The following is a 24640-nucleotide window of genomic DNA, read 5'->3' as shown; positions in this document are numbered from 1 at the left end:
GTTTATGTTTCTCTTCTACAGTAACCCAGTAATTCCTCTGAGGTAAACAAAAACAGAAAAGTCATACAGTCTGGTTCTAAAACCAACAATACATTTGACATGACATTTTTGAGAGCCTAAGGGAATGCCGAATGCAGCAGAAACCACTCAAAAAATAATTTTGACTCTTTCGACTGGAGTGCACTTGTAGAAAAGCATAATTTTCAGAGTAGAAAAAAAAAATAGTAGGGACAGCCCCAGTCCTCTGTATGGCTTGAACTTGCAAATTTATTCTCTGGAAAACCATGGAGTTGTCTTCCTCTCCAGTTTTTTCAAGGGAGCAGTAGGCTACTGTAGAAATCATTCTCATTCTAGGTCAGAAGGATGCACTGGAGCTCTATTTGTACTGTGTACTTAGCTGCCTTCTTGGAATCAGAATAGCAAAATCCACCTGATGTAAATTCACCTTCTAAACAACTCTATAAAAGAATAAAGAACACCATCATGTGGGTAATAAGAGTTGGAAAAATATTATATTATTATACATAAGTGCAAATGTTTTTAAATTTTTTAATTATGTGTGTGTGTGTGTGTGTGTGTGTGTGTGTGTGTGTTCCGTCAAATCAGGTACAACTGGTAGAGGAGGAGATAGCCAATCCTTCTCCAGCAGAGCATCTGATGGGTTCGAACTGCATGACTCTGGGTGCAAATAATTATTCATATAGCTATGTGTAAACTTAATACTTAATTCATCAACAAAAAGTGAAAATGGGAAATAAAATATCTTTGTGGTGACTGTAGGAGGAAAAGGAAGCTTTGGTCCGTAGAGAGTTGCGCTACTAGTTCAAAGGTGACACTTCACTGCAGGTTTGAATCTACCAGTGGCTCCAAGGGATAAAGATAGACAATCTCTTCCAGTGTCAGTGGCAGCCTCAGAAAACCTGCTAAAGGGTCAGCCATGAGTCAGTTTTGACTTGATGGCAATGAGAGAGACATAAGATTTTCTGTTTGGTTTTTTAAAAAAGATAGTGTTGTTGAACTAACTCTTTAACAAATAGTGCTGGCAAAACTGGACATGTATCTGCAGAAAACTGAAACAAGATTCACATCTCACTCCATACACAAATGCCAAATCAAGATGGATCAGTGACTGAAGGAGTAAAACCAAAACCAATAAAGATCATCGGAGGAAAAAGTAAGAACAAATTTAGAAGTTCCAAACTATGGCATGAATAGGCTTTCAAACACAGCCAAAAATATACAACCAGAAGAGGATAAAATTGACGAATGGGACCTTCTATATAGTATACCCCTGTGTGCATAAAAATATTTTCCAAAAGGCTGAAATGAAAAGCCCACAGACTGGGAAAAGTATCTGGCAATGATATTTCAGGCAAAGCATTCATAACTAAAAATCTACAGACTACTATAGTGCCTCAACAAGAAAAAGATTGGCAGTATGGACAGAAGACATGAAAAAAAACTGTTCACTAAGGAGGATATTCAGATACCCAACAAACACACGAAGAAATGCTCAAATTCACTTGCAGTTATGTTGTTGCTGTTCGGTACCATCAAGTCAAGTATGGTTCATGGTGACCCTGTGAACAACACACCTGAACTCTATTCTATCCTGTGCCATTTTCACCAATTCTGACACACTTGTGCCCATTACTGCAGCCACTGTATCAATCAACTTTATTGAGGCAGGCAGTCTTTCCTCTCTCATCCTGACCCTCTGTCTTTCCTAGCATGATGCCTTTTTCCAAAGAATTGCTTCTCTGAGCAATTGAATATCACATGGACTGCAAAAAGAACAAGCAGATATGTCTTGGAGAGAACGCAGCTAGAGTGCTCCCGGGAGGCAAAGATGACAAAGGTATGCCTAAACATACTTTGGGCATGTTGTTGTAGGAAGGGGGGCTATTTCTTGGAGAGCAATATCATGCTTGGAAAGGTGAAGGGTCAACAAAAGAGCAGAAGACCCTCAAGCAGATGGACGACACAATAGTCTTCATGAAGTACACAAAAAGCAAACATTCTATCTCCCTCCTCATTTCTGCCACCTAATCCCTACTTTCTGACTACCATTCTTACCACATTATTTCCAAATTTTCCATTCCAATCATCAGTAATTATTAATGCATATTGATTGCATTTTGATCAATTTTGGACTGCAAACATTTGTAGAAATATTTTATTTCTTCCTGTTTGGTTTTAGTTGTTACAAATCAACAATGACATAGCCTTTCATCTCAGCAACAATAGTGGTTTAGCAGGACAACACATAATAAATATCAGTGAAAAAGCTGGGCACTCCCATTTACTCCTGGTGGGATTGTAAAATGGTACAACCACTATGGAAGACAGTTTGGTATTCCCTCAAAGAGGTGAAAAGAGAAACCGCATATAATCCACATATTCCACTACTGATAATATACCCCAAGGAGATCAGAGCTGAGACACAAACTTAGATATGTATACCAACATTTATTGCAGCATTACTCACAGTAGCAAGAAGATGCAAATAGCCCATATGCTCACAACAAACAAATGGATAGAAAAATTGTGGTACATTCACATAATGGAATAATACCATACTGCATTAGAAAACGAGAACTAGTAAAACACTCCACAGCATGGACAAGCCCAAGGGACATTATGCTTAGTAAAAGAATTCAGCTACAGAAGGACAAATACTGTATAAGACCAGTACTGTGAACATTGGAGGTGGGAGGGAGAGCAGAAATAGATGCAGAGACAATGAACACTGTAAAGGATCAGGGTGAAAAAGGATCATCCTGTCAAGAATGGCTGAACTGACAACATGAATACTGTAATTAAAACCCATAACAAACATCATGGAACACTTTAAGTGTTAGAAAACTGGAAATTGTTAAAAATAAAAGGGAACGCATGAACATCAATGTACTGGACATTAGAGAGATAAAATGGACCAGCTTTGGCCACTTTGAATCAGATAATCATATGGTATACTGTGCAGGAAATGAAAAACAGAGGAAGAACGGTGCTGCATTCATAGTAAAAAATGTCGATTTCAAATTCTATCCTGAAATACAATGTTGTGAATGACTGGATAATATCCATACGCATATAGGGAAGACCTGTTAACACTAGCATTCAAATATATGTTCCTACATCTGGAGCCAAAGGGGAAGAAATTGAGAATTTTTACCAAGTCTAGTAGTCTGAAATTGACCAAACATGGAATCAAGATGCATTAATGATAACTGGTGACTGGAATGCACAGGGCAAAACAGCATTATTAAAATCACATGTAAGCAAAATACTGCTGAAGATTATTAAAAAAAATTACTAGAACAGTACAGAGATAGGAAATTGCCAGAAGTCCAAGTAGGATTTAGAAGAGACCATGGTACCAGGGATATCATTGCTGATGTCATGAGGATCCTAGTAAGGAATATCAGAAGAATGTCTATTTATGCTTTATTGACTCTGCAAAGGCATTTGACTGTGTGGATCATGACAAGCTGTGGCTGACACTGAGAAGAATGGGAGTTCCAGAGCATTTAATTGTGCTCATATGGAACCTATACCTGGACAGGGAGGCTATTGTGAGAACAGAGCAGGGGAACACTGCATGGTTTAAAATTGAGAAAGGAGAACAAATCGATATGTGTTGGAGAAGGTGCAGCTAGAGTGCTCTTTGGAGGCAAATATGATGAGGCTCTGCCTTATACACTTTGGGCATTCTACCAGAAGGTGCTGTTCCTTTGGTAAGGACTTGATGCTGGGAATGATGGAGGGTCAGTGAAGGAGAGGAAGACCATCAGCCAGGTGGACTGATACGGTGACTGCTCCAATGGGTTCTTGTGTGTCAGGAAGTGTGAGGATGGCACAGGACAGGACTGGTTTCAGATTTTTTGTTCATAGGGTCACTATGAGTCGTACTCAACTTGATGGCACCAAAAAACAACAATAACACAGCTAAGACCTTGGAATAGAACATGTTCAAAGATGGAAGGGGAATGGGAGAAAAAAGAGGAAGAAGATGACAGAGGGAGGAAAAGGGGAAAAATTACTGGGGCTGCAGAGATTAGAGAATGGATGGGTAGGATAAAGGAAAGGCAAAGTACAGGTAAGATTTGAGGAGACCTTGTGGTAAAAGGTATTGGTCAATTGTAATTACTGTTTCAGGATATAGTGTATATGAATGTTTGAAAGAGAACCAATGAAAATGTTTTTCCATTTCTAAAGAAGTTCAACGTGTTGGAATAGACATTTTAGAAATTTAAGTGCCTTTGTGAAAGTGTTGAACTTTCCTTTAGTTTCTTCTCTTAGGCCTGGGAAAGGTCCTACTTAATTCTTTTATTATATATGTTACTTGGGCCTCTATTTGGAATTTGAACAAGTCTGTCTAGAATTCACTTTTTTTTTTCTATCAGATATAATCAAAGTTCCTTTGCAACAGGGCAAATACCTGTATTTCTGTGGATAAATACTGCAAAAACTTCCACAGTAGTGTTAGTGCACAAACTGAATGGAATCCGAGAAAATCAACTTGGGTCCCACCAACCCTACTCAAAAAAAAAAAAAACCAACTTAAAACAAAAAAAGTAAAATGCATAAGTCTTTCCAGCGTTGTTACATGCCATTCAGTTGGAACCGACTCATAGTTGACCCTTCAAAGAATCAGAGACTGTAAATCACACAAGAGATTGTCTATCTTTCTTCATGGAGCTGCCGGTGGATATAAACTGCATGCCTTTGGCTTGTCAATGTGAATCCTTACCACTAAGCCACCAGAGCTCCCTATTCAAATGGTAGTGAATAGTTTTTTGAATAATAGCGAGAAAGTACTGTTTGAGTCCCCAAATTTCTATCATCATGTATTAACTCTATGTGACACAGTAATGAGTATCAAGTTTTCAGGAATTTATTGTTTTTATAGTATGGTGTCACTTGGTGTCAGAGGGAGTCAGCTAACTCTAGGAGTTAAAGGAGAAACCCTCTTGATAACTAGAAGTGATGGAGTTGAAAGGCTGACTACAAATCAGAAGGATGGAAGCACTGACCTAATATGTCCAGGACTAGAAACCTTCTACTTTGTTGTTAATTCCAACTCACTATTCACTCATCATTCATTGGCAAGTGACTCTTAGTCATATCTCAGCAGGAACTGACTCATAGTTGACCCCCAGCATATTGTCGGAGGAGATTGTCCATCTTTCTTCCTTGGAGCAGCCGGAGGAGTCAAATGACCTGGATTTGAGTTGACAGTGCAGATCCTTATTCAGTAGGTCACCAGTGCTTCCTTTGACTCATTTGTTTTACTCTTGTATATCACAGAGTTCACTGTCTAGCTCACAGATGCATAGCAATTGATTGAAAAGAACCATGACCTGAATGAGGCACACCTTTGTCTTTAAACTGACGATGTCAAGTCACACACAGTGACTTATTTGTACTACAAAGTAGAACTGTCCCATAGGATGTCCAAGACTGTAAATCTTTACAGAAGCAGACTGTTGCGCCTTTCTACTAAGGAGCAGCTGGTGGGTTTGAACCACTGACTTTTCAGTTAATTGGCTAATACTTTAACCACTGTGTCAGCAGACTTCTTTACTTGGTATATGACGTTGGTACATGGGTAAATCATTCTCTTTAAGTTTAGTGCTCTTATCTGGACAATGGGGTAAAATTATAGATTAAGTTGTGTCTCCTAATATCTCTATTAAAGAAGTAATGTAGTGCACAATAATGTAGTGCACAGCTTTGACCTCCAGCAGCTTCAAGGAAAAAAGATAGGTTGTCTTTTCTTACCAAGATTTACAACCTCAAAAACCCAATGGAATGTCCTTTTTGAGTAGCAGCAAGTCAAGATTTTTTTGAGTGGGGTTGAAAAAGTCCTTGGCTGTTAACAGAAAGGTAGTGATTCAAACCCAACCAACAGCTTCACAGGAGAAAGACCTTGCAATATGCTTCTGAAAGATTATAGAAAAGGCAATTGTATTTTGCTACATGGAGTCTTGATGAATTGAAATATGCTCGGAGATATCTAACAATCACAACAAAACAGTTATTGGAATCCTAATGTCTCTATGTAATTATATTTAAAAGTAATAGGGAAAAAACTGAGTATGGTGAATTCCAAATCTAATCATCTTTGGTTTATAACTAGAACAGATTATATATAGGCATGTATGCTCACATGTGTGTGAGCATGCACGCATATGCATACATAGGAGAAGATAAATGGCATATGAGCATTGTCTACAGGTAAAATGAACTAAGGGTCACTGGCACACAGCGGAGGTGAGGAGAGTAGCTCAAAAAAGGAACTGACTTTATTGTAGAGCATGCACAAGGATTCAAGGGGGGCTGTTTAAACATAGGGTTACATAATTTGATGGGTGGAGGGAGGGATGAGTAAAGGAAAGGGGAAAGGTCCAGTGTGAAACAAAATGTATATGAACTTCACGAACTTTGTATGTAAACCAGTATAAAATTATTACCTAACTTGAGAGGGACTGAAAAGCATCATGCTGAGTGAACTAACTCTGTCTCATAAGGACAAATACTGTATAAAACCATTACTATAGAATGAGCATGAGAATCCAAAGGGGGGGGAAGCAGATGGGTGAGGAAGTACAATGAGGGGGAATTAATCATGGAGTCATACAGTTTGATGGCGGATGAGAGAAATGGGAAGGATATTATGTGAAAAATAATATATTTGAATTTTGTGAATAAACTACTATGAAAATAAAAAGGACTGACGGGGCCAAGAGTCTGGGTGTTTGCCTTATCTTCTTGAGATAGTTATAAGCATGGTGTGCAAACACTAACAGAGGACTGTTTATAGTTTGATTACTCCCTCAAATGAGCTGGGAAAATAAATCCTGTAATTGCAGGCCAAATTTACCATTTAATTACTTCTCATTCTATATAAAAGAGGCCTGGTGACCTAGTTCACATGGATATTTCAAGTATTAGAAACAAATGTACACCAAAAAGCAATGTCTTCTCATTGTTGTAAAAATGGGAAGATAACTAGTAAAATGAAGGTGCAAGGGTTACGGGGGGGGAGAAGAGGGGCTGAGGGGGGTTCTGAAAAGATAGGGTAATGGTGGGTATAGATTAATGGTGATTAATTTTATAAAACACAATGTAAAGGAATGATGGCATGAAACACATTGTGAACAAAGGAAAGTGTGAAACAATGTATATACAATTTTTGTATGCAAACCAATTTAAAATTTAATAAAAACTTGTTGGGGGGAAAAAGAGACCTAATTGGTGTTTACACACATACACACACAACCCTACATACAGCAACACAGAGGGACAAGAACAACAGGAAGCTAGGTGCTAAGAGATTTAGTGGAAACCTCAGAGATGGAGTGTGACCGAAAAGGGTGGTGAAGAAGATTTTCCCAAGTTTTACTAAGACTTTGTATTTTGGTCCTTTTCACGACTTTCAAGAAATTCAAGTAAGAGGTTTCAGTTATTTTTGAAATAATATCTGATTTTCATTCTTTATTTCTTTAACCAGAAAAATTACTCTTAAATAGTACTGTCTGGGTTCAAGCTTTTATAAGTGCACAGTCAGACGAGATGATGCATGTGAAAATGGCTTTTTTTGTTTTGTTTTTAAAAAATTTATTTTGTGTGTGTGTGTGTGTGTGTGTGTTTACCGTCAAATCAGATCTGACTGGTACAGGAGGAGATTGTTCCTCCTTCTCCAGCAGAGCATCTGGTGGATTTGAACCGTGCACCTCTGGCGTTGCAGTACACCTTCTTGCCCCTAGGCCACCAGAGCTTGCCATAAGCGAAAATGTTTTTTTAAGTTTTAAGATGCTGTATAAATGTTGAACAATATTATTACTGCCTCTGGGACATAAATGCTTACAAAGAAGTGAGGACCTCTTCTAGCTAAAATGGCTAAGTACTCTTATCTGAAATCACAGATTCAAACAGTCTAATAATTCTGTAAAAGATTACTGTTGAAAAATTTTAAGTATTTTAATAACTATTAGAAACATGTAATGTCTACATGTTTTCTGCTTTGCCTTTCCTGTTGTAGTACATGAATTCAGAAGACTAGTGACTATGGATTCTTTAATCAATCATTAAATATCACTATTATACAATCAATACCATGCTAGTGTAATGATACTTTTTTTAAAAAAGCATATTCCTCTTATTGTTGTTGTTATGTTAGAAGTGAACACAGTTAAAGAGGATATCACTGCCTGGGACAGATGGTAAATATTCAGCAGAGAGAGAAATCAACGAGGACTGAAGCAGCCTGATAATGAAAAAGTGAAAGTGCAGGTGGCTATCCTCTGGCAGAGTTTGAATTGTTTTCAAGACATTTCAAGTAGGAAACACAAGTGAATATCGAGCAAGATTTCTTCTTGTGAAGCAGAGACTAGGTTCATTCAATAGATCATCATACTGGGGAATAAAGCTAAGCAGGAAATCATCACATTATATGGGCAGCAGTATCATCACATGTATATTATATGGTGATTGTTGTTATGTACCACCGAGTTGACTACGACTCATAGTGACCCTATGCACAATAGTTCTGAACCTTGCTCTATCCTGAGCCAATCTCACTGTCTCTGATAGACCTACACTTTCTACCCTAGTTATTGTGTCAATTCATCTCATCCAGGGTTTTTTTTTTTCCTGCACTGTCCCTCGACCCTTTGAAGCCTGATATCCTTCTCCAAAGATTGATCCTTCCTGGCTACATGCCTAATGTAGGAAATCTAAAGATCTTGGAAGAGGGGAAGCTAGAAAGGCATGATAAATCATAGATGAAAACTCAAAGAGAGAAACCTCAAAGGGAGAATGCCTTTCATCTTAGGGTCCCTGGTAATGTGCTTAGTTGTTAATTCAAAGCTTAGAGGTTTGAATCCACCCAGAGGTATCTCAGTAGAAAGACCTACTCTACTTCTGAAAAACCAGTTATTGAAAACTCTGTGAAGCACAATTCTACCTTGACACCGATAAGGTTTCTATCAGTCAGGTTCTATGCAATGATGACTATATTTTTGGTGGTTATTCCAGTACATGGGGATGACTTACAAGTCTAAATGGTGCCAGAGGAAAAGAAGGTTATTTATTTTCTTTATGGCCCCTGGAACCCTTGATAATGGGGACAAATATTTTTGTTGTGTACCATCCTGTCAGAATTGATCCATAGCTGACCCTCCTGGAGGTTTTCAGAGACAGTAAATCCCCAATAGGGGATTGCCTGTCTTTCTCCTGCTTTGAACCACATACCCTTGTACTGGCAGCATAAAATAGGATAATTTTAAAATTAATTGGTTTTATTTTAGACTTAACAGCAATCTACTGTAACTTAGCATACAACTTACATTTGACAAACTATCCCACAAATCATCATTCTTAGCATTTCTGTAACTGAACTTCTTTAGGTAGTGAATTATTCCTTCCCGGAATTTCTCCTCACTCAGGAAATCCTTGAGCATATTCAAAATACAAGCTCCCTGAAGAAAAGAAACATGATGGGAGAAAAGTAATATGTTTATAAAGGAAGTTGAACATGTATGATATATGAAAAATTGAAGAGCAAATTAGAAGGTAACTTAGCACTAACAACTGTTGTTTTTACAGGTCTAGCGATGTATCTTTTGAAAGCAGAGCTTTACCTGCACATGGCATTTACTTACCTTGTTATAGGAAACCACATCAAACATTTCCTGTATTTGAGTAGGAGTTTCTGCTGGATTGGAGATAGGGCGAGATGAGTTCAATGTGTCTTTTTGCAACTGCTTCAAAGCATACACTCAAAAAAGAATCGTCCTAAACAGAAAGGAGAAAAATTGTTCAGTTGTTCACTTGCTATTACCCACTTTCAAAGCAAGAGAAAACATGCTAAGCTTAGTAAGATGTCATTAGAAGTAAAGAATCAATTAATGTTTCTTTAAAAGGTGTCCTTTCTCTTTATATATTTTCCTTTCCCCAGTTGTCTACCTCATAAAGTTAAAACTCCAATAGTCCCTCAGATATTGCCTCAATGTTTTATAGTACTCAAGCAGTTGGAAATAAAAACAAAGCTTTCCATTTAGTGAATATTCGTTATGTGCCAGGACCTTATATCCATTGCCTGCAATCTTTTCAACACTCCTGCAAGGAAAATGTACTAGACATATTTTGCAAGTGAGCCTATATGAAGCTTTAGGACTAAACAACTCAGTGACTACACAGCAAGAACACAAGATCTAGTAGTCATGGGCCTTACCATGTGAGTGTATACGGACAGTGATTTTTTTTTCTTTCTCATCCCCCCCCCAAGTGTATATTTATACTAATTTGCTCTTTCTTTTGAGGGAAGCTTTTGTGTTGCTTGTTTTGAAATAATCAGTGTATCTCCCGGCTTTATGATTTGTTTCGTGTATCAACTCTAATACCCTTTGTTAAAAAAATACACTGCTACATTGTCTTCTTAATACTGACTAAATAGTTTAACAATAAACTGATAATTCCTTAGAATATAGAATATATGCAAAATTACAAACTTACAAATTGTAGTTCTGGATATGTAGCCTTTATAGAGACAAGCTCCATGTATCTTGCAAAACCTTCGTTGAGCCAAATATCATTCCACCAATCCATTGTAACTAGGTTGCCAAACCACTAGGAGGTAAATTTAAATTTTATTAGAAGTTTAATGAATATAATAAAGATTAATTTAGGAAGAAAAAATTCCTCCCTTTTTACTACTCTTTTCTCTTGTACATCTTTTTTTTCTACTTGTTTCTTTACCTTCTCATTGTCCTCACCAACACTTCATTTCTCTGTGTTGGTGTTTTGGGGTTTTTTTGTATTGGTCCTTGTTGCCCCTGTTTGTCTAATTCACTCTAGCACCTATTCCATCTTCCCAACATTTCCTAAATATTGTTGTTGTTGATGATTTCATCGAGTCGAACATAACACATAGGAACCGTATGAACAAAAGACCTGAAGCCTTTCTGTACCTATTGTCATTTCTCAAATTTCATAGAGTTTTCAGAGCATGTTGTTTAGGAAGTAGATGCCACTCCTGTTTGCAATTCCTAAATATTAGGTTAAGTAAGAAACGGAAATCTCTTATTGGATAGTTTTTTCTTTTACATAATGAGAATAATTTTACCTTGATTTATAGTTATGGCCTGAAGATAAAGATAGGCCAAATTTCCTTGGCAAGGCCATATTTTAATATTAAGTAATAAGTACTTAAGAAAACCATAAGAATTCATTTAGTGCTCTCAGACTATTACATAATAGTATTGCTGAGCAAATTCAGTGTTAACCTTTGCCCTTACTTTCTTAGAGAGATTAATTTTGCCACTAAAGGTGTGTTAAAGTTCAGAGATCTTTAAAAAATGTGAATAAAATGCAGAGATTCAGAAGAATAGTCTAAATAGATACCCTTGACCTACATTTAATCTGCAGCATATATTTTATTTCTGTATTACTACTTTTGCATTAAAGTGTTGGAGAAAAACACTGAGTATACCACGGATTTTCAAAAGAACAAGCAAGTCTGTCTTGGAGCAAGTGCAACCAGGGTGTTCCTGAGAGGCAAGGACGGTGGAACTTCATCTCACATACTTTGGGCATGTTCTCAGGAAGGGCCAATCCTTGGGAAAAGCTATCATACTGGGAAAGGTAGAAGGTCAGTGGAAGAGAAGACCTTCAACATGACGAACCGACAAAATCTATTGGGAATCTTCCAAATGTTTCATCTTCTGCCATGTGTTATAAGGACAAAGATGTATATACTATAGCCACCTTCCAGGACAAATTATGGAGATGAATTGGTAGACAAATAAAATGCAGGCCAGTGTAACAGGTGCTGTGTTCAATATCTGGGCCAGAGACAAAGGGGATTCCAGAAAGAAATGATCAGTTCTGCTGCAAGGATATATAAGAATTTCAAGAAATTATTTATTATGTAAGTTTTGTAACTATCCACCAGGAGTAGTCTGTGCTCAGGGTAGATCAGACAGCAAGAGCAAAGGCATGGAAAGGTGACGCAAACTGGTGTGTTAAGGAATGGCAGATAGTTTGGAAATGAGACTGGAGAATTAGGGTGGTTTTGGGTCATGTGACTATGTTTTAAAGACCTCTGCTCACCTAGTTTTCACTACTGAGGTCTCGTCAAGGTTTTACTTAGAGGAATGGTCATAGGAAACAAAGAGAAAGACAAAAGAGTCAATGAAAAAGAATTCAATATGGTGTTTCAATCATAAAAAAGGAACTATGCAAGTAAAGCCCAAAGGGAACACAGAAACTAGAGATTAAAAGTCTCAGACATGGGGCAGGTAAATAAGGAACCCTCAGATTTAATTTCCCATGTACAAGCAAGATCCTACTGAAGATTATACAAAAATGATTAGAACTGTACATCAACAAAGAACTGCCAGATGTGTAAGCTTGGTTTAGAAGAGGTTATGGCACTAGAGACATTATCACCAATGTCAGATGGATCTTAGCTGAAAGCAGAGAGTACCGGAGGAATGTCTGTGTTTCATTGACTATGCAAAGACGTTTGACTTTGTGGATCACAACAGATTGTGGCTAACTTTTAGAAGAATGGGAATCCTAGAATACTTGTTTGTGCCCATGTGAAACCTATACTTGGACCAGGAAGCAGTCCTCAGAACAGGGCAAGGAAACACTGAAACTAAGAATAACAGAAGAACATATGCCTTTGAGTTGTGCTAGAGAAGAGTCTTGAACATACACCATGGACTGCCAAGAGAACAAACAGATTTGTCCTAGAAAGGGTGAAAACAAGTTTCTCCTTGGAGGCAAGGAGTTTGAAGCTCCATCTCACATACTTTGGGCACATGACAAGGAGGGAACAGTCCTTGGAGAAGGACTTCATGCTTGGAAGGGTGGACAGCACAGGAGAGGAAGAACTCAGATGGGATGAACTGACACAATAACTGGGATAATGGGGGTAGATGTGAGAGAGAGAGTGAGATTGGCTCAGGATAAGAAAGGGTTCCGAACTGTTGTACACAGAGTAATTATGAATTGCAAGCAACTTGACAGCACATAACAACAACAGTGCCTAGTAATTTAAATACTTGAAATGGGCTAGTAGGAACATTCTGAACCAGAGGAAGCAGCTTGTAGGTGATCAAAGTACTGAACATGGCCTCCTAGGCAAGACGTATTTAGTTAACTGATTTTAAGACAAAAAGCAAGAAAACCTTCTGATTATGATGATAATAAATGATAAAGTGAAAAATTTCAAAAGGTATCTTTACTAGATGTTACAAGGGAATCATCATGATAGGTAATGAACAGATTGAGATTAATAGCTTTAGTTGGCTTGGCTCCACAATCAACACTCTTGGTACCAGAAGTCAAGAAATTAAAAGACAAATTGCACTGGGAAAATCTGCTGTAAAGGACCTCTCTAGAGTACTGAAGAGCAACGATGTCAGTCTGGAGACTAAGGTGTGCCGGATCCAGGTAATGGTCTTCTCAACTACTTGCTATGCATCAGAAAGCTGGACAATGACTAGGGATGATAGAAGGAAAATTGCTTCACGAATTTGCGTGTCATCCTTGTGCAGGGGCCATGCTAATCTTCTCTGTATCGCTCCAATTTTAGTATATGTGCTGCTGAAGAGACCATAGCTGACATCCAAGCAGATATATGCACACCCATGTTTATTGCAGCTTTGTTCACAATAGCAAGGGGTTGGAAACAACCTAAGTGCTCATCAACAAACGAATGGCTAGAGAAGCTGTGGTATATTCGCACAATGGAATACTATGCTGCATTAAAAAACAAGGAACTCATGCAATATTATTCAAAATGGTTGACTCTGGAGAACATTATGCTGAGTGAAATATCCCAGTCACAAAAGGACAAATATTACATGATGCCACTGTTGTAGAATGGGACTGTCCTTGGGGTTGGGGAGAGATTGAGTAAGATGGGTTCAATAATGTATACTGCACTGAAACAGAGGAGGGAGAAAACTGTTTAAAAGAGATATATAACTAGGTATTTCTGTCATCACAGGAGACTAGAGCGAGGGCTACATGGTTGAGGGGATCTGGGGGAGGGTTTGTAAAACAATGAAAGAATCTTTTCTTTTACTTTTCCATAATTTTTGGACTCATGTACTTATAACTTGTTAGTCAAATTTGTGTCTTCTAGGTTGCAACACCCCCATGATACATCTTCAAGGATATGAACATGTATGGCCAAGCACAATCAATAAGAGTGCATCTAAATTCCAAAATCAATCTCCATAATAGTCTATGTGTTTCCTACTGCCAAAGGGGCCCTTTAGAGTAGTGAGAGAAGATCTTCACCCTGAAACCCACAGCGTCCCTTTTCAGCAGGAAGTAGCTAAGAGAATACGCCATCCCTTTTTCCTTATGACTCAGGTGAAGTCTCTCTCAGGGAGGAGTGATAGGGAATGGCAAAGGACACACTGACAAAGATTAATCAGAACTGGCTTTGACAAGCACTGTGGCATTTGGACAAGAACAAACTGGGAGGAGGGTGGAGAGAATAGTGCAACAATGAATGAATGGAAACCCAAAATCTCTGTAAATGTTTATGAAAATTAATAAAATATAATTATAGGGAAAAAAAGAAGGAAAATTGATGTCTTTCAGTTTTGGTCCTGGAGAGGAGTGTCGAATATACCATGGACTTCTAGGAGAACAAACAGGTTCATCCTAGAGAGAATGAGACCAGGCTGCTCCTTGGAGAAAAGGAATCTGAAGCTCCATCTGACAAACATTGGACATGTTGCAAAGAGGGACCAGTCCTTGGAGAGAAACATCATGCATGGGAGAGTGGAAGCACAGCACAGGAGAGAAAGACCCTGGATGAGATGGACTGACTTAATGACTGGGGTGGTGGGAGTGTGTATGTCAGAGACAATGAGGTTGGCACAGGGTAGATCAGGATTCATAGCTGTTGTACGTAGGGTTACCATGAATCTCAAGCGACTCATCGACACTTAACAACAACAATAAAGGAATATTATCTACCTACATGGTGAAAGATAATTTCTTTGTTTTTACAAATTTGCTGAGTTGCTAGAAATTTTCAGAAAGAAAAGAGGGTAGATATAGTCTGCTGTCTATAGACCTCATTTTACAAGTCCATATTCACATGTAATACAATGTTGAGTACCTTTTTCAGCAAGAAGTGGTAGCAGTAGACATGAGCATTGTCATTGGAAACTAACAATTATCAAGTGCTTACCCTATATGACAGGCACAACTACCTGTCCATTTAACTGGAAAAGTTCCATATATATGTGCTCACTTGAAGAAAAAGATAATTCAATAGAAGACAGAAATTATTGGGTGATGTCAACAGCACATCCCTTTTCTGTAATACTCACAACAGTTTCATGAAACAGGCACTATTATTAAATTCATTTTATTGATGACAACTCTAAAGCTTTTAAATTAGGCAGTATCTGAAGGTTAGGCACCCTGTAAGGACTTGGACTTTGATTACTTCATTATACTGTACAATCACAGCAGCTTTCAACTGAAAGGAGATTAATTTTGCTCTGGACGGGGAAGCTAGGGAACTAGCGGGTAAAAGGAAGAGATACCTTTAATAGACATCTTTGTAGGATCTCCAGTCTTGTGCTGTGTACATCTGTATAGCCCCACCCTTCTTTTCTATAATACATTTAAAAAATATAGTGATTACTCATTTTTGATAAATTTTCAGTATGGATTTCATATTTCAGAGATCTAGCCTTTTCTTAAGTGATGTGCTGTATTCTTTCTCACCTATGGTTCCCTCTAAAGTAAACAATGTGATTTTTATATTGTTTCAGGATTACCGAAGTGGTTCTCTATAAAGCTTTTTGGGGCTAACACTCAGAGAATTTCATGGAGCACCAATTACCTGGTGTGCTAATTCATGGGCTATGACCTTGGTAACCCACAGCTTGTCAGAAGCAGAAGAAGTCTTAGGATCAAAGAGTAACGATGTCTCTCTATAAGTGATGAGGCCCCAATTTTCCATGGCTCCAGGCTCAAAGTCAGGAATGGCAACCAGATCTAAGAAGCAAGAGCAGTTATATCTGATCACTATGTATTCCACATAAGAAACAGGCCTTGTGGCTTCATCAAATATGTTATGATCACCTCATTTAGAATATACAAGACTTTCTGACTACATTAGAACAACTAAACACTGACGTGGTGGCTTATATTAGACTAAAATTGTCCATACCCTTTAACAAGCAGAACAAATTCAATGCAGTTTTGAATACAGAAAGCAACACATGGATGTTTAACTGTTTTTCTTCCATTCTAATGGTGTTTGACTGTGTGGAACACAACAAACTGTGGCTGACTTGGAGAAGAGTGAAAATCCCAGAACATTTGATTGTGCTTATGTGAAGCCTATACTTGGACCAGGAGGCATTCATCAGAACAGAGCAAGGAGAAGTTCCACCGTCCTTGCCTCTCAGGAACACCCTGGTTGCACTTGCTCCAAGACAGACTTGCTTGTTCTTTTGAAAATCCGTGGTATACTCGCAAGGAAAGACTGATTGCACCAGTTACAGGAAAGGAGGCAGCAGTTCCAACCCATAAGATCACCGTAGTACATGCTGCACAAGTCGGTATGCATATGCTATCAGTGTTCTGGAAAAGTCTCAGGCTGATGGACTTGCTCTTGTGAATGTTTTGGAAGACAAGCTCAAAGGGGAAATGATTGGTCTGCCACACAGGAGCTTATTCCTTCAGACACTGAAAAGAATTGCAAATAAAGATTACTCTGTGACAGCCAATTCTAAGACTGCAGAGGTAACTGCAGGAGTTTGTGAGCAAGGAGGAGAGTTGATTCAATCTGGTGCAGAGGAATGTTACTGTCTTCAACAGAAATTATTGGGTGATGTCAACAGCACATCCCTTTTCTGTAGTACTCACAACAGTTTCATGAAACAGGCACTATTATTAAATTCATTTTATTGATGACAACTCTAAAGCTTTTAAATTAGGCAGTATCTGAAGGTTAGGTACCCTGTGGGAAGCTGGTCTGTATGAGGAGGAATGTGGTATCATGACGGAAGGCTCATCAACAGCCCACGTTATGCAGATGACACAAGCCTATGTGCTGAAACTGAGGAGGACGTGAAGCTGCAGAAGGTCAAAACCTGTGGCCTTCAATACGGACTGAAGCTCAACATCAAGAAAATGAAGATTCTCACCATTAAGCCAATTGACAGCATTATGATAGATGACAAAGAAATTGAGATTGTTAACAGCTTAAGTTTGCTTGGCTCCACAATCAACACTCTTGGTTCCAGCAGACATGAAGCTAAAAGATGAATTGCATTGGGAGAGTCTTCTGTCAGGGACCTCTCTAGAGTACTGAAGAGCAATGACATCAGTCTGGAGACTAAAGTGCACCTGATCCAGGCCATAATCTTCTCAATTGCTTGCTATGCATCAGAGAGCTAGATGATGATAGAAAGAGAATTGATGCCTTTGAGCTGCGGAGCTGGAGAAGAGTATTCAAGAGTATACCATGGACTGCTAGGAGAACAAATGGATTCATCCTAGAGAGGGTGAGAGCATGCTGCTCCTTGGAGGCAAGGATTCTGAGGTTTTGTCTGACATACTGCGGACATGTTGCAAAGAGGGGTTGACCCTTGGAGAGGGACATCAGGCTTGGAAGGGTGAAGAGATGCAGAAAGAGAGGAAGACTGTCAATGAGATGGATTGATTCAGTGACTGGGGTAATGAGGGTCAATATGTCAGAAACAGTAAAATTGGCACAGAATAGAGCAGGTTTCAGGGCTGTTGTACAAAGGGTCACTCAATGGTCCATAACAACAGCAAGAAGGAACTGTGTTGAGATACACTCAACTCAATGACATTTAACAATAACAACAGTGGTGCTGGAAAGAGTTCTGGTGGCCTAGTTGGTAAGGGGTTGGACTGCGAATCAAAAGACAGGTGGTTTGGACCACCAGCTGCTCCAGGGGAACAAAGATGGGGAATCTTCTGTGTGATTTGTAATCTCTGAAAACTTACTGGAGGATCAGCTATGAATTTATTTCTGTTCAACAGCAATGAAAGAGAATGGTGCTGAGCTCTGAAAATATTTTGGCTGCATTATGGCTAAGAAAAGAAGATTAAAACACTAATGTGGTATGGACACCAATGTGTTTAAGAATCATCAAAATTTTAGGGATATATAATAAACTCATTTGTGTTGTTGTTAAGTGCTTTTGAGTCACCTGTGACTCATGGAGACCCTATGTACAATAGCCCTAAATTCTGCTCTGTCCTGTGGCAATCGCACTGTCTCTGACACACCCATCCCTATTACCCCACTCACTGAATTAATCCACCTCATAGAGGGCCTTCCCCTCCTGCGCTGTCCTTTCACCCTCCCAAGCATGATGTCTCTTTCCATGTCCAGAGTATGTCAGACAAAGTTTCAGAATCCTCACCTCCAAGGAGCAGCCTGGATTAACCCTCTCCAGGATTAATCTGTTCGTTTACCTAGCAGTCCATGGTATATTCAATACTCTTCTCCAACACCATAACTCAAAAGCATGAATTATCCTTCTATCACCCCTAGTCATTGCAAAAAGAAAAAAAGAGAAAGAGAGTTTGGGGAGAACATCCTTTAAAAAGAATCTCTATAGCTGATATTTCAATCATATACTGTCTTCTATATGCAGAACAGAACATACGGGTTTTATGAGGATGAATGTTTTATCAGGATTGGAGAAAGACTTATTAACAACTTGTGTTATGCAACCTTGCTTGCTGAAAGGAAGGACCTGCAATACTTGCTGCAGAAGGCCAAGGATTGCAGTCTTCAATATAGATTGAAGCTCAATATCAAGAAGACAAAGATTTTCACCACTGAGCCAATTGGCAGCAACATGATGGATGGAAAAGAGATTGAAGTTGTTAACATTTACAGCTTGCTTGGCTCCACAATCAATCTTCTTGGCACCAGCAGTCAGGAAATCAAAAGATTAATTGCACTGGGAAAATCTGTGGTCAGGGACTTCTCCAGAGTACTGAGAAGCAATGATGCCAGTCTAGAGACTAAGGTACATTTGATATAGGCCATAGTCTTCACAATTGTTTGCTATGCATCAGAGAGCTGGATACGACTAAGGATAACAGAAGAAGAATTAATATCTTTGAGCTGCGGTGCTGGAGAAGAGTCTTGAACATACCATGGACCATCAAGAGAGCAAAGGGCTTTGTCATGAAGAGGGTGAAACCAAGTTTCTCATTGGAGACTAGGATTTTGAAGCTATGTCTCACATACTTTGTACATGTGGCCAGAAGGGACTGATCCTTGGAGAAAGATATGCTCAGAAGAGTGGAAGGACAGTAGAGGAAGATTCTGGATGAGATGGATTGATACAGTAGCTGGGGCAATTGGGTTAGGTGTGTGGGAGTCAATGAGACTGGCTCAAGACAGGGCAGGCTTCACAGCTGTTATTGTACATAGGGATGCTACGAGTCACAGGTAATTTGAAAGCAAACAACAACAACAACATCTTCTATAAGGATTTTGGATTTTATAATCAGCTAAATTGAAAAGTTGACAGTTTGAACCTACCAAGCAGCTCTATAAGAGAAAGCCCATTCAATCTGTGTCCTTAAAGATTACAACTAAATAAATGCTATGAAACCTAGTTATACTCTCTAACACATTCAAGTCACCAAGAGTTAGAATCACTTTAATTGATGACAATGGATATTTTTGTTTATTTTGTTTTTAATGTCCTTTGTTATTGAGAACACAGTCTTCCAAGGCAGTAGAGGGAACACTCTGGGCATCAATTCTTTCTGATTTTGGAGAGGAGCCCAATTTCCTTTCACCATCAGTATCTCTTCAACCTTCTGTTGTTGTTGTGTGATCTTGAGTTGGAGTTGACTTATAATTGACCCTCCAGCAGGTTTAGAGAGCCAGTAAATTGTGCAGGAGGAAACTGCTCTTCTTTATACCTCAGAGCAGCTGGTGAACTTGAACTGTGTACCTCTGTGTTTGCAGCACAATTGCTTATCACTAAGCCACGGGAGAAGGATGGGCAATCTTCCCTAGAAGAGTGCCTCTGAAAAGGCAGCGGGGGTCAGGTATTGGTCGGTTCCAAATCAATGGCAATCACCAACAACAAGCCCCTGGAGCTCACGTCTATCCCTTAGGAAAGTGAAATACAATCATCTTTCTTTCCCTACACTATGATATTAATTTCCTTTTTCTAAGGGCTTCTATTTGGAAGCAGGAGTGACATCCATTTCCGTAAATAGCTTGCCTCCAAAAACCCTATGAACCTGGAGAAAGGATGAAAGTCATGCAGGTGTCCAGGACTTTCGTTCAAAGGGTCGTTGTGAGTCGCCAACGACTTGACGGCACTTAACAGCAAACAACAAGGGCACCTATTGAAAACTTAAGCCAAGTATGAGCTTTAATCTTCACCCACTCCTGATCACACGGTGCTTAATTTCCAGGTAGTGTACATAAGTGTATCTACTGGGTAGATATGACACAGTTGAAATTACACTTGGTGATCTGAGGAATAGTGAATTTGAAGACATTAACATTCCTCTGCACCAGATTGAATCAACTCTCCTCCTTGCTCACAAACTCCTGCAGTTACCTCTGCAGTCTTAGAATTGGCTGTCACAGAGTAATCTTTATTTGCAATTCTTTTCAGTGTCTGAAGGAATAAGCTCCTGTGTGGCAGACCAATCATTTCCCCTTTGAGCTTGTCTTCCAAAGCATTCACAAGAGCAAGTCCATCAGCCTGAGACTTTTCCAGAACACTGATAGCATATGCATACCGACTTGTGCAGCATGTACTACGGTGATCTTATGGGTTGGAACTGCTGCCTCCTTTCCTGTAACTGGTGGAATCAGTCTTTCCTTGTGAGTTTTTATCGTGCACAGGAGAGAGCTGGTGCTCCAGAAGGCAGGAACAACGGTGCAGAGAAGGCAATGTGAACTTCGTTGGTCTTGGCTGGCACAGGATCTCGAGATACAATTATCTTTAAGCAACTCAGGTATAACGTATTTTATATGTAACACTTGTATATGTGTCCTAATATGTTCACTTTCCTCCCTATGGTATGATTATGTTTTCCAATGATAGACTTTCCACCACCATGGAAGTAAAATGGCCTCTTCACTTCAGGTAGACACTGAACTGCCTGTCACTTATGTGTTATTACTATATTTTGTGGCCTACTTGGTGAAGTACTCTGCTCACTAAACAGCAGTTCCTCTTTGACAATTTGAATCAATCAGCTGATCTGTGGAAGGCAGGAGATCTCCTTCTGTGTGACTCACAGCCTTAGAAAACACACTGGAGGGTCAGCTTATGATAATAGTTTCAACTCGAAGGCAATGAGTGTTTGAGTGAGTGTTATCAGAGCTCAGGATGAAGGATACTATTAAAGACTAAACAAAACAAAAACCAATATATTTTGCTACCACTTAGGGTGAAAAAAGTCCAGTGATTTAAAGAATTTTCCTTGCCAGACCTCTGAAATGTTCTTCTTTTCTCTTATAAGCCACTAATTGGCTAAGCCAATATTTCTCTATACTCAAAGGAGAAGATTAGCATAGTTTACTCAACTCCTCGAGGACACAGTTACTACAATGAACAAAGCTAGTTTCAGGGTCTTCCTAAATCTAATTAGGTGAATCTGGATTTCTAGAATAATACATATAATTTTGTTAGGACAGTCTCCAAATGACTAAAAAATTAGTATATATGAAATATATTACATATGTTTGTGTGCATTGGGGGATGGAGCAGAGAAAGTCCATCTCCCTTATCAGATTCTTAAAGGGACAATTCCTCTGTCTAGATAAAATATAGTCAGTTTCCCATTATCTCAAACTGTGTCTTGCTTAGCTCTTAGTAAGACAGTACTGTTAAATATATGACCCATATTTCTAGCATGCCTTGTTACAACACTGAAATCAGTATTTATAAAGTATTTCTTGAAGTAATCGCTTACCCTTTTCACATTTATAATTTCTGGAAAAAATTCAAAGTTATATACATGGAGGTATTTGGTAAGTCTTAGAAAATATACACATATACCCAAACCTTTTATTGTCACATATAATGCATCCAGACATAACACACATGGGAAGCACATTATGGGACGTGCCATTTGAAAAAAAAAATGGTATGATATGCCTTAACTGTGTAGAAAAAAAAAAGGATTGTTTATGCACGTGTGGGCTGCATAATATACTGAAACATTTTGTAATTGTGGAGAAAGATAATAAAAATGTCAATGACAATCACTGCTGTCCAAGAAAGGTCATAGGGCATAAGTCAACAAACTGCTTCTCCTCAACTAACCACGTATGATGTCAGATTTTTAGTACACATATATTTCATTCACAAGCTAATTGTACACATGTTCTCAACATAGTGAATTATTATTAAAAAGAAATAATGTCAGTGTTGAGTAAAGAGCTCAGCAAAGCCTACCTAGCCTTTTCTTTCATATTTTGGGAGCACACAGCAGCCCAGCAGCTTAAGCTTCAGAAGCAGTTTTTAGAACACCACTCTGTGTCTTCATCAGGCTCTTCCTTCGACTCCTTCAGGATGGCTTTTAGGGCTGTTTCTATGCTTTCATTTCAAAGTCTCACGGGCATAAATGTTTGAAACCGTGTTTCTAATTGAGAGTAAGATTTATCAAGTGTTTCCTTTTTTTTTCTTGAACAAGTAATACAGTGTTCAAGTAAATAATAAATATTTCTATAATATGTTAAGAATGCTCTAGCCTAGTGGTAAGAAGCTGCACAATAAAGGTACACAGTTCAAACCCACCAGCTGTTCCACAGGAGCAAAATGGGCAATCTCCTCCCATTAGATCAGCTGCCTCTGAAAACCCACTGTAGGTTCATCCACTGGAGAATCCAGCTTTATGATATGTAACAACAATGTTGTTGTTAAGTGCTGTCAAGTCACTTGCTATTCATAACTGTCCTATGTATAACATCCCTGAATCTGTTCTATCCTGTTGTTCTATCCTGTTGCTGTTCTACCTCATTGTCTCTGACATGCTCACTCCCATGACCCCACTAACTAAGACAGTCCAGCTCATCTACGGTTTTCCCTCACTGTCCTTCCATTCTTCTAAGCATGATATCTCTCTCCAAGGACTGGTCCCTCTTTGCAACATGCTCAAACCATGTCAGACAGAGCTTCAGAATCCTTGCCTCCAAGAAGCAGCCTGGTTTCACTCTCTCCAGGGCAAACTTTTTTGTTCTCCTAGCTGTCCATTCCATATTCAGTACTCCTCTCCAGCACCACAGATCAAAGGCATCAATTCTCCTATCATCCCTAGTCATTGTCCATATTGTCACAGCAAATAATTGCCAAGACCATGGCCTGGATCAGTTGCATTTTAGTCTCTAGACTAACCTTACTGCTTTTCAGAGGTCTCTGACAGCAGACTTTCCCAATGCAATCCATCTTTTAGTTTCCTTTCTGCTGGAACCAAGAGTGTTGATTGTGGAGCCAAGCAAACCAAAGCTGTTAGGAATCTTAACCTCTTCACTGTCTATCATCATGCTGCCAATCCACCCAGTGGTGAGAACCTTTGTTTTCTTGATAGTGAACTTCAATCCATATTGAAGGCTGCAGTCCTTGACCTTCTGCAGCAAATACCTCAGGTCCTCCTCAGTTTCAGCAAGCAGGGCTGTGTCATCTGCATAACATAGGCTATTGATGAGTCTTCCTGCAATCCTGATGCCACATTCCTCCCATAGAGCCTAGCCTCTCGGTTGATCTGTTCAGCCTGTAGATGGAAAAGGTACGGAAATAGGATTCGTCCCTGGCACACCCCTTTCCTGATCCTGAACCATGGAGTATTTTTTTGCTCTCTTCTGATGACTGGCTCCTGATCCAAGTATAGGTTTCACTTAAGTACGATCAAGTTTTTTGGGATAGATAGATGATAGATAGATAGATAGATAGATAGATAGATAGATAGATAGATAGATAGATGTTGTTTGTTGTTAGGTGCCATCAAGTCACAGACAACTTATAGAGACCCTATGAACGAAAGACCTGAGCACTGTTCATAGAGTTTCCGGAGGCAAGCCATTACAGAAGTGGATCCCACTCCAGCTTCCAGGCTTGTTTTAATCGGGACACTCCACCAAACACTGTCCACCATGAGTAATCATCATCACATTTGGCAATCAGTGTCGCAGTGTTCAGTATCACAGCAACCACGAGTTACCTCTGTACAGCAATGCACAGACCAGTGCTATACCACTAGAAGAATGTTTGACAAAAAAAACAATTTGAACCGTTGGGGCTTTAAGCCACCACCTGCCCTAAACCCTAGGCCAAGCCTCGAGGGCCTTGCTCCTGGGGAGAAGAGCAGTACCACACATCAAACCCAAGCCCGGAGGAAGCACATGACCCCACAAACTTGTGATTACTTGTGCATGAGGATTGTGTGTGTGTGTGTGTGTGTGTGTACATATAAACCAAACAATTATTTATTCTAATTATAGAACCCACCACTTTCTGGCTTCTAACTGTCAGAAAAACATGGTCTTTGTGTTAGTGGTGCAACTCTCTGTGGACTTTGCCCCAAGAAGCTCCTATATATTATTTAGATCTTGTTA

The 24640-nt window shown here is 39.1% G+C and overlaps 1 protein-coding gene across 1 annotated transcript in view; it reads right to left on the bottom strand.

Annotated features, from left to right (window-relative positions):
- The window catches only part of ERAP2 (endoplasmic reticulum aminopeptidase 2), an 81963-nt gene that overhangs the window by 27598 nt on the left and 29725 nt on the right, over positions 1-24640 (bottom strand). The window contains 6 exon segments of the mRNA XM_006885377.1: positions 387-458; positions 9354-9485; positions 9669-9764; positions 9766-9801; positions 10522-10635; positions 15893-16047. Coding sequence (XP_006885439.1) covers positions 387-458; positions 9354-9485; positions 9669-9764; positions 9766-9801; positions 10522-10635; positions 15893-16047 — 605 coding nt within the window.

This window comes from Elephantulus edwardii, unplaced genomic scaffold, assembly GCF_000299155.1.
Source record: "Elephantulus edwardii isolate Elephantulus edwardi_28Jun2011 unplaced genomic scaffold, EleEdw1.0 scaffold00043, whole genome shotgun sequence".
Taxonomy (NCBI): domain Eukaryota; kingdom Metazoa; phylum Chordata; class Mammalia; order Macroscelidea; family Macroscelididae; genus Elephantulus; species Elephantulus edwardii.
This window is presented reverse-complemented; position numbering and strand designations above follow the sequence as displayed.